Genomic DNA, 14,061 nt, shown 5'->3' on the forward strand with positions numbered 1-14,061 from the left:
TCGTTACTATGTGGCTCCGCCACTGCCTTCGATTGCTCTTTTCTGCAAAAAAAATATTTTCCAGCCGCTTCAAACCCTTATCTCTTTCTAGTCCTTTCCTTTGTCCACCATCATAGATACACAACCACTGCCACAATTGTCTTTTGCTAATTTCATCTTCAATTCAGCAATCCATCATTAACTAAAATCCTATCACTCAACAACAGCCTGCCTTTTCTTGGAAAATGCCAATGGCGCCATACCAAAGGCCTTCAAAAAGTTGTTGACACCCATCCATCGTTCAATTGCAATCCGACAACTAAAACCGCACCGCAAGCAAACAAGATGACCATTTAAAAAAAAACTCCATTATAAAAATGGCTAATGGATAGTGGGGCTTCACGTCATCTGAAAAATGATTTAAATTTGTTGGCTAACCATCCACCATATGATGGGTCAGACAAGCTTATAATTGGTGATAGTTCGTCTCTTAAAATCACTCATATTGGTTCACTCTTTATACATAAATACCCAAAGCACTACTCTCATACTAAACAATGTTCTTTGTGTTCCTTCCATTTCTAGAAATATTATTTGCATATCCCAACTATCATATGTTAATAATGTTAAATGTTCTAATCCAATTTCATCACCGTACCTTTTTTATTAAAGACCCAAATTCCAATCTCCTACTCCTTGAAGGAAAAGCTCGCAACGGTATTTATGAACTTCGTTCCACTTCTCATAATCCATTGTCTGCCATCACCCTTCACAAAACTACTTCCAACTTTTGGCATCATAGATTGGGCCACCCCAATGCCAATATATTAAAATTTTTATCTTCTTCTGTTGATTGTATTTCGCACTCGCATAATAACTAACTCTTGCCACATAAACAAGAGTCATAAACTGCCATTTTATAAATTCATTTATCCTCAATTGCTCCGCTAGTATTAATCTTTTCGGAAGTTTGGACTTCATCCAACACTTCCATTGATGGTTACAAATATTATATCATATTTGTGGACCATTATACAAAATACATATGGCTATATCCTCTAAAAAACAAATCCGATTTTTTTATCTACTTTCATCCGTTTCAAAAACTTAGTTGAGAATTATTTCAAACAACCATTAAACAATTATTCTCCGACAATGACGGTGAATATATTAAATTCTTCTCCCACCTTTAATCTCAAGGAATTTCCCACCTTACCTCACCCCACATACACCAAACACAACGGATATGCCGAACGACAACATCACCACCTCATTGAAACCGACTTATCTCTCCTTATACACGCAAAATTACCAACCATATATTGGCCATTTGCCATCGCCACGGCCGCTTATCTCATTGCTTATCTCATTAACCGACTACCTACTCCCACTCTCCAAAATGCATCCCCATATCATATATTATTCAACAAGCAACCAAATTACAACAAACTAAGAAGTTTTAGTTGTCTTTGCTATTCTTGGTTACAACCATACTCTACTCACAAACTTCATCCAAAATCTAAACCATGTATTTTTGTTGGCTACTCTCCTTCTCAAAGTTCTTACTATGCACTCCATCCTGTCTCTAATTGTAAGGCCAAAAATATGACTTGCGATATCAAAGTATGAAATCCGTTATATATTTACGGTTAAGTTAATAATTAAAGTGGGCGAGAAATCTGAACACGAGACGAGAGCTTCGAACGCGCGTTTAACTTCAACGGGAAAACTTCTAGATTATGTGTTAGGCTATAAATAGGGACTTGTTGTCTTTGTTTATGTGTGTGTTTTCTAGTGCGTAAATCACCCACCCAAGGGGTGCTCACCTTGGGTGGGGTCGGTTCGTTCATTTAATATATTAAATCTTTCAACCGATAACGAGATCGTTCCTATACTTATATTATGTTTATATTATGTTCGGTCGTTTGATTTATCGCACCCGTCTCGAGCACTTATCAAGAACAAAGTCATTCGTTGTCGGATCCGGTTCCGAGACCTACACTAATAATATTCATACCTCCAAACATGTTGCTTTCATTGAAATAATTTTTCCTAAAAAGAGAGAGGGAGAGGGAAAATGATCGTGATCACTGTAAATATCTGTCGTCAGAATTTGGATTGGTCTATCATTGTTAGGATCAGAAGAGGATTGGATTGGAACGAATTTGGACTTGTCCAAACAATGTGAATTATCATATGGGTTAATCCACCCACCTTCAATTATTCAACTTCACAGGCTTCGTATTTTTTTCCTTGTTACTTGTTGTAGTGTTGTCATTTTTTACCGAAACACTACCATAATCCAAGTCCACCGGAATCCGGATAACCCAAATCTTAAATGGGTCGTTTGTGAGGTCACTTTTCCAAGCCAAAAACACGAAACATGAAAGAGGAAAAAAACCTAAACATATAGTATTATTTCTTTATATAAACGTGTTTTGGTTTAAAGTCTTTGAAATATTACAAGTTTCAGGATTATATTTTGTTTTGGACTTTTAAACATTATGTATTTGTTATATAATATTGGTATTTGAATTCTGATGATATTTAATATTTTTTAGTAGCATGATGAAATTTTGATGATATTTGAAAGAATAAAATCTTTTTCCATTTTACATCTAATCTTGAAACTAAACAACCCAGCCTGAACTAAGCCAGACCCAAATAACTCGAACCAATCAACCTGAACTTTAAATGTGTCGGCTATCATATCACCTTTTCCAAGCCAAAGCCCGAACAACGTACCATACTTGAAAATACCTATAACCTGGAAAAAACACCCCTACTTACCTACGCTTGTTTGACAAATCATTAATTTTTTTTATAGAAACTTTAAAATAATATATAATATCATTTTATATGATAGGTATTCAAATAAGGTTTGAGTGATCATAGCATCAAACTTACAGTAAAATTTAATAATCCATGGTCCCGATTTTAAGTAACACCAATCATCACATGTTCTTTCCTTTTTCTCTAAAGTGGATGGCATGCTACCATCATGAAGATACACATCATATCTTTGATAGAATAAAAATATATAGGTTTGATAAAATATCATACAATGAATATTAAACAATATATTTACATGTTATGATAACGGTATTTCTTTTAAGAAACCGAAATTACATATTTTGAAATACACTTTTACTACGTAGAATAATATTGTAATATTAGATCTAATCATTCCAATACTAATACAGGATCACCCAAAACCAAAGGACACTCCAATAAACACACCAAACGTTTTCTTTTCTCTCACATAATAGATGCATAGAAACCATAATATTTTTTTTATCTTTCCATGTCCCAAAAGCACACACTAGTTAAAAAAAGCGTAAGTGTTAAGTTGATCAAACGTTTTCGGTTGATTGAGGTAGTAGAGGTTGGGTAATTGATGACTTGGCGTGGCTCGTTATCCTTGGTACACCATGGTCTGTGACGGATTGACTAGATAGCATGAACTTCCTCTCTTCGCTCTTTCCCCACAATACAAGGTACAATCCGGTTATGATCAACACAGCTCCAATTATCCTGCACACCACACACATTAAATATATCATTCTTTGACTGTGTACGGTTATCATAAATTAATAGGATTGTTGTATATTAGGGACCCATAATATATGATAGTTGTTGAGAACTTGAGATCATGTATGTGATTTGACCCACAATACAGATAATCTCTAGACTATGGGTTGTGCAAGTACATGTGGGTTTGTCTACAACTACATTACTACTATCTCCTAAATTATTATGGCTCGTTGTACTTAATTTGAATACGATACATATGAGTAATCAATGTATCATATACAAACGTGTAGTTTTCTTGAACACTAAATGCTTATGGTATTGAATGTGTGTGAGAGGGTGTGTGCACGTGTGTGATCGGCTGTGAACTTGTGATGGTTGATGATCATGTACCCGCCCAAATAAAATTCTTCGCCTAAAGCGACCGAAGCCATGAGAGCAACCACGAGGGTCTGAACCGGTTGATACAAGGCTACAAACACCGGGCCACCTCTGTCAATGCACCATATCTGTACAGCAAATGCAATCCCAGATGCGACCACACCCTGTATTGTAACATATTAATAAATAAGCAGATTAAATTAAAAAATTAATATTAAATAAATAAGCATCTTCGTCCTATCATTTTCATCAAAGAAAAATCAAACAAGGGGTGCTAATTAAATTAATAAATTAGAAACTAATTTGAAGTGTTGGTTTTAGGTGATAAAAATGAGCTGGTCACATGTTTATGTTTTTGGGTAATGAGGTTTTGATTGGTGACCATAATCACTTTTCGTAAACACTGTAAATTATTTTATATGTATAGTCTAATAAATATGATAATAAAAATTATTAGTTCTATTATTAACAATCATTTAATTATGAGGTTCTATGTATTTGAACTTTTTGTTATATTGGTTACACATGGCCCCGAACCAAATCATAGTAAGGCCATCTCCAACCAAAACCCTGACCGGCATCAGATTTTTACTCAATTTTTCAAAACATACACCTTCTCTCCAAGTCTCCAACCTTAAAACCACCCTTTGCATATATATCCTTAAATTTCACATAATTACCACTTTTTATATTTATTTTTCAGAATCACATTAATATGCATGACATATGAAGTTATCAGAATTTTATTAAGTTGATAAGCAATTATTCAGTTAGCAAAATAATTTGTATAATTTAAAATATTAGTATATTGAGATAGAAAAAAAAAAGCATGAAGGCTTTAAGTTGATCCTTTTTAAAATTAAAACATTACATGCTTTTATCTCGTGACCAGAATTATCTTTTAACAATGTTTGTTTTTTCCGAATCTGTGTGAATTAATGTGATGAAATTTCAACCATTCCCGGTTATTTGACGCTTCAGGTCTGAGTCAGAAGTTATTTGACGAGTTTAAGTTACTAACCGCATAGAACACGCTAAAGAGCTCAGCTCCAGTGTGAATGAGCCAGGCGTTGATATCTCTTTCCATAAACGCGGCCAAAACCAAAAACTGTAGGATACCAAAGAAGCATTGGTACGATGTGAACGAAAGCCGAGCCGGGTACTTCTTTAGGACCGGGGCTTGTAGCACGAGCCACCCGGACCATGACAAGCAATGACCGATCAAAAATATGCACCCAAGGGTCCAACTTTTTCCATTTGCATCACCAAGTGACTTCAACACCGGTGAAGCTTCCTTAATGCTGTTTAGTGATGGAGACGGGCTGTATATTGTTGGACCTTTGTATAAAGTGATCACTGATGCTCCAGTTATGCAGAATAAAGTTCCGGCCACTTTCGATATCCCATCTTTCCGATCCAGTCTAACCTTTTCTAACCTACATACAACATGAAATAAAGTTATATAATTTATATAGTTTCAAAGCACCTGTGTTGAAGGGAGCCCAAAATTAATATTACAATTTTCTCTCTACATTTACAAAATTAAAAATTTTCAAATATTATGGATCATGTTATGTTAAATCTACATCACCCTCATCTGATTTCACACCATTTATACAATAAGTGAACATATATAAAAAAGTTATTTTTTAATGTTATTGAAGGGCCAAGAATTATTTTCTTTTCCATATTAGAGGCCCTGAAAGAGGTGTGAGAGCTGAGAGCTTGCCGGAGAACGACGGCCATGAGGAATGTAATGGCGGGAACTGAGTTTTGAATGGCAGAGGCGAACGTGGGCGAGGTATTGTCTAATCCCAATAAGTAGAAAGCTTGATTCGCGGTGATCCTGACGAGTTACACAAATTTAAGTTCAGAAAACAACTAAAGTTCAAAACATCAAGATATCATAATGTAGTTTAATCACCAAGTGTTTGATTTAATAATCAATATTCATACCCAACTATCGCGAGGAGGAAGAATTGGACAAGAAAGTTAAAGTTAATCGGAGGTCGTTCTTTCCTGTTAGAACATAACTCATGTCAGTATTCATAACTTTTTCAAACCCTAATTGTGTACTTGAATATAAAACATACTTTTCTAGAAAATAAGCAAAGGGGAGGAGGAGGAAGAAGGCAAGGATATTCCGATACACCGGAAACACAATCTTGGAGATGCCCATATTAAGGGCGGCTCTAGAAACAACGTGAAAACCAGCATAACCAAATTGCAAAAGGAGCATGGCTATATGGAGCTGAACCCTTTCTGGGAACCATCCTTTTATTTTATCAGTCATCGTTATGCCGCCACCGGTTTCCGCCATCTTGTTTAAGTTATTCAATGCCCGTATGTGCTCCGGTGAGCTGAGAAGAAGAGTGGAAGAGAAGAGGTGGTGGTGGTAACGAAAGGTTTGGGGAGGTATAAATATAGCTCCACCACCTCTCTTCTTATTCTCCAGTTGGAAGAATGGTGGGTCCAAGAAGATAAGTAATGTCAACTGTTAATAGCACTATCTCATAAATAATAAATAAATAAATAAATACTAAAAATAATGATAATGATAATAAACAAGCTTGTGTATTACAACTATTTTTTAAAATTTTGGTTAACGCCACATCTAGATATAGTTCGAGTTTAAACGGATAAACTTCTTGGGACACTTTGGTCTCGTTTAACTTGTAACGATACTTTCTATTGCAATACATAAATAAGAAATAAAAATGTTGTTGTTTGAATTCTATAAATATTAATAAATCAAGAAACAATATATATATATATATATATATATATATATATAGGGTAAGGATCCTAAGAGAACCATTAGCAAATTGAGAACTTTGAGAACCATTTTGGACCACTAAAAAACCCTCTAAAAAAATTATAAAATAAACGAAACCGAAAATTTTAAAAAAGTAAAAAAACCAAAATTCTTATATTTCATTCCGGTTTCATTAAAAAAAAAACCAAATTTTTTTTTCTTTTTAATTCGTATTATACCTATACACATATGTGTACTTTCATTTAATCTCTAGTTACGTAATATACACATATGTACATTATCATTTACCTTAAATTATACATATATGTATAGGAAAAAACATGTATGTACATATTATACATATATGTATAATAAAAAAAACCGATTTTTTTTCTTTTTAATTCGTATTATACCTATACACATATGTATACTTTCATTTAATCTCTAGTTATGTAATGTACACATATGTACATTATCATTTACCTTAAATTATTTGTGTACATATATGTATATGTATAATTTAGCTAAACCGAGAATTTTTTTTTTTTTTTTTAAATCGGGATGATAAATAAGAACTTTGGGTTTTTTACTTTTTGTACTTTTGTTTTTTTTTGTTTTATGATTTTTTTTTACTTTTGGGTTTTTTTGTGGTCCAAAATGGTTCTCATAGTTCTCAATTTCCAAAAAGTTCTCACATGATCCTAATCCTATATATATATATATATACACACAGGGAGATTTCAAATGAGAACCCCTTTGAGTTTTAAGAACTCGAAAAAACTCAGTGTAACGATTCTTTTTTTCGAATTTTTTTTACACATTCGTAATATATGTAGGTTACGTAAACATAAAAAAGTTACAGAATATTTTACGCACTGAGTCGACTTTTTACATGTGTAATAGACGTAAAAGTTAGTGTAACTACTTACATATTTATTATCTCCCCTACTTTGACTTTTTTACCAGATTTAATCTCAACCAAATATTCCAATCCATTTAATTAAATGTGTGGTTTAGAATGGATTTCTTAAGTTCTTAAAACTCAACAAGGTTCTCAAAAGATCTCTCCCATATACATAAATATATATATATACATAAATATATATATATACATAAATATATATATATATATATATATATATATATATGGGGGATGGTTCATGCGAGAAGTAATATTATAGCAAGAAATGCGAGAAGTCGATCTCACCATTGATTATCTCCAATTTGTTCAAAGCATTAATTCCTCTAATTACTTCTAAAATATTTTCCATCTTAATTCTTGTAGAAAGTTATAAATTTGAATTATCTTTTACCTACATATAAAAAAATGTATTTTTAGGTGAATTATAATAAATTGATCACCTACACAAGTAACATAATAATCTACATATAGCTTATATTCAATTATACAAATTGTTATTTATTTTTATTTTTATCAAAATGTAAATCGTATTTACCAGCACAACATAACACTAAATTTTTTTCTTTTATTTTTCACCAACAGATAACTAATATTTACCTACACAAATATCGTATTCACCTACACAGCTTGCTAGTTCATTTTATTTTCACTCACATATAAATAATATTCATCTACACATAACTTGTATTTTCCTACACATAAAAGACAAATTATAAAATAAGTAAAATTATAAAAAAAAATATGATGTGTTCCTACATTGAGAATATTTTACAAGTTTAGGTTAATACTATTAACTGTATGTGATATCATGAACAAGTTTTGTTTGTGTAGGTTAATATTCTGATAGTATATGTAAATGTAAATGGATAGGCTATAACCAGAAGTAAATTTGTATATGTAGGTTAATAATGTGATTTATGTAGGTTAACATAAATTAGTTATGTGCATGTATATAAATATTGCGATCTATGTAGGTGATAAAATTAACTAGTTTTTGTATGTGTAGGTTAATATTATGAATTGTGCATGTATTTGTTTTTATGATGGCTAATATAATTATATTTTTATAGTATGAGTATAATGGTTTTGTTTTATGACTTGTTTGAAGATTAAATCAAATTAGAAAATAAAAATAAATGTATAATCATTTGTAACTTAACGTTAATTAGTATTAATTATCAAAAGAAACTACTAAACTTTTTACTAATATACTTCTTCAATTAAATAATCCGAAATTAAAAAGAAAACTTATGATTGGCTAGAATCTCTTCTCGCACTTCTTACACTAAGAAACACTTCTGAAATGAACCCAATCACACACACACATATAGGGAAAGGTTAACGTACAATAATCGCTTAACGTACATTACGTACGCGAAATACGTTCAAGGTTAAAAATACGAAAATGTTCAAGCCAAAATCCTAACCCTAAAACGTTCAAGATTAAAAGTTTAAACGTTCAGGCAAAAAACTTAAACGTTCAAGGTTAAAATTTAAACGTTCAGGAAAAAACTTAAACGTTCAAACAAAAAACTTAAACATTCAGGCAAAAAAAAAACTTTAAACGTTCAAGCCAAAATCTTAAACATCAAGGTTATAACCCATCACTCAAAACTCAAAACTAAAAATTGATCGATTGAAGCTTCAAATTGATGATTAATTGGATCAATTTCAAGGTTAATTGATCAATTATGTTCAAAAATTTCAATTTCAATTGGTCAATTTAATCAGCTGACTTGTGAACAACTCATAATGGAAGAAGATGGTGTTCACGACGGTACCGTCGTTGGTCGCGACGGTGGATAGTGGATGGAATTGTTAGACGTTGCCGGATTGCTGAACGGTGATGGTGAAGGTGGACGGAATCGACGTGAGCAGCGGTGGACGAAGACCGGCTCGCCGTCGTTGTTGCTCACTATTTTGATTGGAGAACCCTAGATCGCTAATTGAAATCGACGTTCCATGGCCTCGCGTATGTAATGTACGATAAAGGATTATTGTATTGGATCCTTTATATATATATATATATATATGAGAAAGTTAATGTATAAATGAAATTAACGTGCTAATTGTGAGAAACAAGTAGAGTAATTACGTAATTACATCATAGAGTAATTATATAATTACTCTATGATGTAATTACATAATTAATCTACTTGTATATATAATTATTCTACTTGATTCTCACAATTAGCACATTAGTTTTGAATTTGATTCAAACCCTATATATATATATATATGTATATGTATATATATATGTATGTATATATATATAGGGAGAGGATCAAGAGAAAACTCATCTTTAGAGAGAAAACTTAAAAACTCCTAAAGAATTATTTTTAATTAAAAATAAAAAAATATTTTCAAAATTCTGTTTTGGCCATTATTCTTATATTTTCTTATATTTCACTCGTAAAATATAAAAAAATAAAAATAAATAAAAAAACCGTTGTAAGGCACATACGTATTACTGTGCGATACCGTTGTATTACACATGTGTATTACTATGTATTTTTGAGTTTAATAGTGTTTTATTGCATATACTAAATATTTGTGTATTGTATATGTGTAGTAGTGTTGTATTATATGGAAAAAAAATAATAAAATAAAAGTCGATGTGGTGCACATGTGCGTTAATGTTGTATTACACATACGTACTAATGTGTATTCGATGTGTGTATTAGTCTTATATTGCATATATACAATAGTGTGTATCAAATATGTGCAATAGTGTTGTATTCTATGCAATATAAACACTTTTGCATATATGCAATGCACACTATTACACATGCGCACTATACCGACGAGGTTACCGACAAGTTTTTTTTTTTGGAACCAATAACAACATATAAGAATAATGGAAAAAAAACTTCAAAAATTTTTTTTTTTAAAAGTTAAAAATAGTTTTTTAGAAGTTTTTAGGAGTTTTTAAGTTTTCTCTTTAAGAGGAGTTTTCACTAGAACCCACCCCTATATATATATACACACACACATATATATACATATATATATATATATGTAAGTCCCGTGGAGGATTTTTCAATATGATATCAACTGATCTTAATGTTGGTGCGGAAATCCAACACAAGATGATACAAGAATAAGTATAAAGAACTCAAAATATTGCTTCAAAACACACATTATGATTAACGTCGGGTGCTTATGCACAATGTTTACAATACTCGTCTAATATATGTATGATACTAGACTGCCAAAATCACACACGTCAACAACACCTAAACCCTATACAAGATATCTATAAATAGGGTAGCCAACATACTAGCCCAACAAAAGCCCAAAGCCCACCGAGAACCATAAGGTTCTCGGCTTACATAATACACCTAACCTAAGCCCAAAAATACAAGCATAAACCACAAAATATAGCCCAACATTCTCCCCCTTGGTTTATTGCTTGATCAAAACTGCTTCTGCTGTAGACGATCAGCGTACATCTATATCTTCATTTAGGCCTTTCGGCGTATATACTGTGACTTCTAAATAAACACTTGGAGGTTCAGTGTCTTATTTAGGGCCTTTATTTAAAACCTGGCTAGTAATCCAGCACAGGTCATGCTACTATCCGTATGAAATAGATAAACATGATGTTCGTCATCACGAATAGCAGCAAATATTAGGCTTGATTGACACAGAAAAGTCAAACACGATGTATCTTTGGTAGAACCAACAAATCCTCGATCATGGTTTGACCGAGAATTCTTCACAGCATCTTTAAGCCGAAGATCTCTTTGATTGATCAGAAGAATCTGGTCAGTCCACACCGAAAACTTGAGAACACTATTCATTGTCATCTCCATATTACCAATAACCATTGAAGACCAAACCTATAACTGTAACATGATAACTAACACAACATTCAGTAACTTCATGAAGAGAAAAACGAACAAGCTTACCGAACTCATGAACCGATTGTATCTAATATTCCAATTAATCATCACAGTAAATCTTTCATCCATACTGATTATATAAACACTCAAGTAAGATTTACTGTACCTTGCAAAGATTTCGCTTGAAAATTTTGAGGGAACAAGAAAAGACCTGATGGCGGCGAGTAGATGAGAGAGAACTTGATGGATATGATGTGGGAAGATTTTAGAAGTTATTGGAAGATACACAAATCAGGAGTAATTAATCGAAGGTAATGAGTGCCTTTTAAACTCTCAAAACGCCTCCATTTGAGCCGTAAACACATATGAGCCGAGAACAGATAGACTGAGAACATATGTAGAACCGAGAACATGTATAACCGAGAACAGTTATTTTGAACTAACCGAGAACGGTTATTCTTAGACACAAAATATATCTCAGTGCATTTTGAAAAAAATAACCTGATTCATGCGAAAATGATTTCTTAAAACATTTGTTTCGACACGAGTAAACATGAGGTAAAAAACAAAATTAAAAAATAGAAAGATTAAAATAAAACTTAAACTAAAACAAAATTTACCTATCCAGTCTTTAGAAAATCAACATATATTAGGATCAAATTTCAGCTATTTAAAAGCGATGAAAAGATCCGACATGAAATCATATTGATTAAAGTACTTTCACAATGATTCATTTTCAGCATTATTGTGACATAGTGAAAAGGTTGATAGCAGGTAATTTTTTCATGATTTTCATTGCGCCAGTGATATGATTATATTCGATTAGGCATAAAGCTTACATGGACATCACTTATGGACCTCTGATGCCCCTTATCTATTCTCAAGGCGTACTTGGCTTTCCCCAGATCACCCCAATTTGACTCCAACCCCCTAGTACTTTTTCAAAATACTTTTCTCTACACAAAATGATTTTAAGCTTTAAGGTTGAACGTTGGACTTACATGTCATCCGGACTTACAAGCCTTACATTCAGGATGTTTAGGACTTATTTGAATGTCCCACCCCTGTAGTTCTCTGGGACCCCTTTAAGCTTTTAGAAAACAATTTTTATGATAAAAATGTTTATTTATTTATTTTTTATTTTATTTTATTTATTTATTAACACAAATGAAATATAATCTTTTTGGCGATCAAGACACTAACGGGCTCGTGTATGATTGGGTAATTGCTTTTCTGCCTATCATTCGGAGAGATGTATCTAGGGACATACAAATATCTTCAAAATGACTCTCCACAATAAGCTTAGCAGATTTAGTTTATATCACTTCAAACTTTTAATTATCATGGAAAGCTACCATACACATCAATGACTAATCAAAAGCCTTTTAGCCTAATAACTTCACACGATAGGCACTCAAAATCACTCTATCTATTATTTCTCAAAGGTTGGATCAATTTTCATTTGAAAATACTTTAAGCTTCTGAAAAGCTTTTAGCTGAATAATAATATCACTTCCCAGATGATACCCCGAAGACGATTTAAACTCAATCACCCCAGCTGCCTTCAGTTTTCAGGTGAATGGCTATCCTATGTGTCTATAGGTAGACGATAGGACCAAACACATAATAAAATGTGTCCTTCAAACTTTAGGCGGCCGTCATAACTTTCAGTGAGGGAATTTAAAGGGATAGTTAAATCAAAACCAATTTTTTTTTTTTTTTTTTATGAATGTTCAGTCGCCCCGGTCACTTTCAGTCCTAAGGTTAATGGCTATCCCTAGAGTCAAACATTGATGACGGGACCAAACATATGAAATATGTCCGTTGAACTTGAGTGGCCGGCATGATTTTAAGCAAAGGAACAAAATTTTTATTTTTAAATTTTTAATTAGACACACACACACACAATCTTTTTGTATTTTTCTTTTTCTCCCCCTAAATTTGTACAGAAATTATGACATGAAGAAAAAAAATTTATGTATACAATTTACACCTCAAAAATACTCAGTCATCAAAATGCAGCATCTTAAGAAATCCCACAAGCACATTAAATCTGGCTATTCCGACCGGTTTTGTAAATAGGTCCGCCACATATTATCAGTGTGGACCTGTTCAAGTTGAATCAGTTTCCGGTCGTAACAGTCACGAATAAAATGGACCTTGATGTCAATGTGCTTGGTTTTGGAATGCTGAACGGGATTTTTAACAATTGCAATAGCAGCATCATTATCACAAAATATAGGAGTGTTAAGAAATTCCAAACCGTAATCCAGCAATTGATGTTGCATCCAGATAACCTGTGAACAGCAAGCTGACGCAGCAACATACTCCGCCTTGGCAGTCGAAGTGGACACCGTTTGTTGTTTCTTGCACTGCCATGAAATGAGACGATCTCCTAGAAACTGGCAGCCGACATATGTGGATTTCCTGTCAATGCCATCTCCACCATAATTGCTATCAGCAAAGCATAAAGATCAAATTCTGAGTTTTTGGGATACCAAAGACCTAACTTCGGTTGTCCCTTCAGATATCTAAATATACGTTTAACAGCAATTAAATGAGAGAGTTTAGGATTAGCCTGGAAGTGAGCACATTGACAGACTGCAAACATGATGTCTGGACAACTGGCGGTGAGATACATCAGAGAC

At 32.8% G+C, this 14,061-nt stretch overlaps 1 protein-coding gene across 1 annotated transcript; it reads right to left on the reverse strand.

Moving 5' to 3' along the window:
- Window positions 1–3,332: 3,332 nt before the first annotated feature.
- Window positions 3,333–6,281, reverse strand: LOC143545415 (protein WALLS ARE THIN 1-like). The gene is made up of 6 exons (XM_077037323.1): window positions 5,985–6,281; window positions 5,848–5,910; window positions 5,621–5,737; window positions 4,913–5,327; window positions 3,904–4,055; window positions 3,333–3,513 (listed from the first exon to the last, which is right to left on the reverse strand). Exons 1-6 carry the CDS (start codon window positions 6,209–6,211, stop codon window positions 3,333–3,335), a joined length of 1,155 nt encoding a protein of 384 aa, XP_076893438.1. The 5' UTR covers window positions 6,212–6,281.
- Between the last annotated feature and the right edge of the window lie 7,780 nt (window positions 6,282–14,061).

This window comes from Bidens hawaiensis, unplaced genomic scaffold, assembly GCF_021521415.1.
Source record: "Bidens hawaiensis isolate Kalapana, Puna unplaced genomic scaffold, B.hawaiensis_p1.1 tig00000904_1, whole genome shotgun sequence".
NCBI classification, from domain to species: Eukaryota; Viridiplantae; Streptophyta; class Magnoliopsida; order Asterales; family Asteraceae; genus Bidens; species Bidens hawaiensis.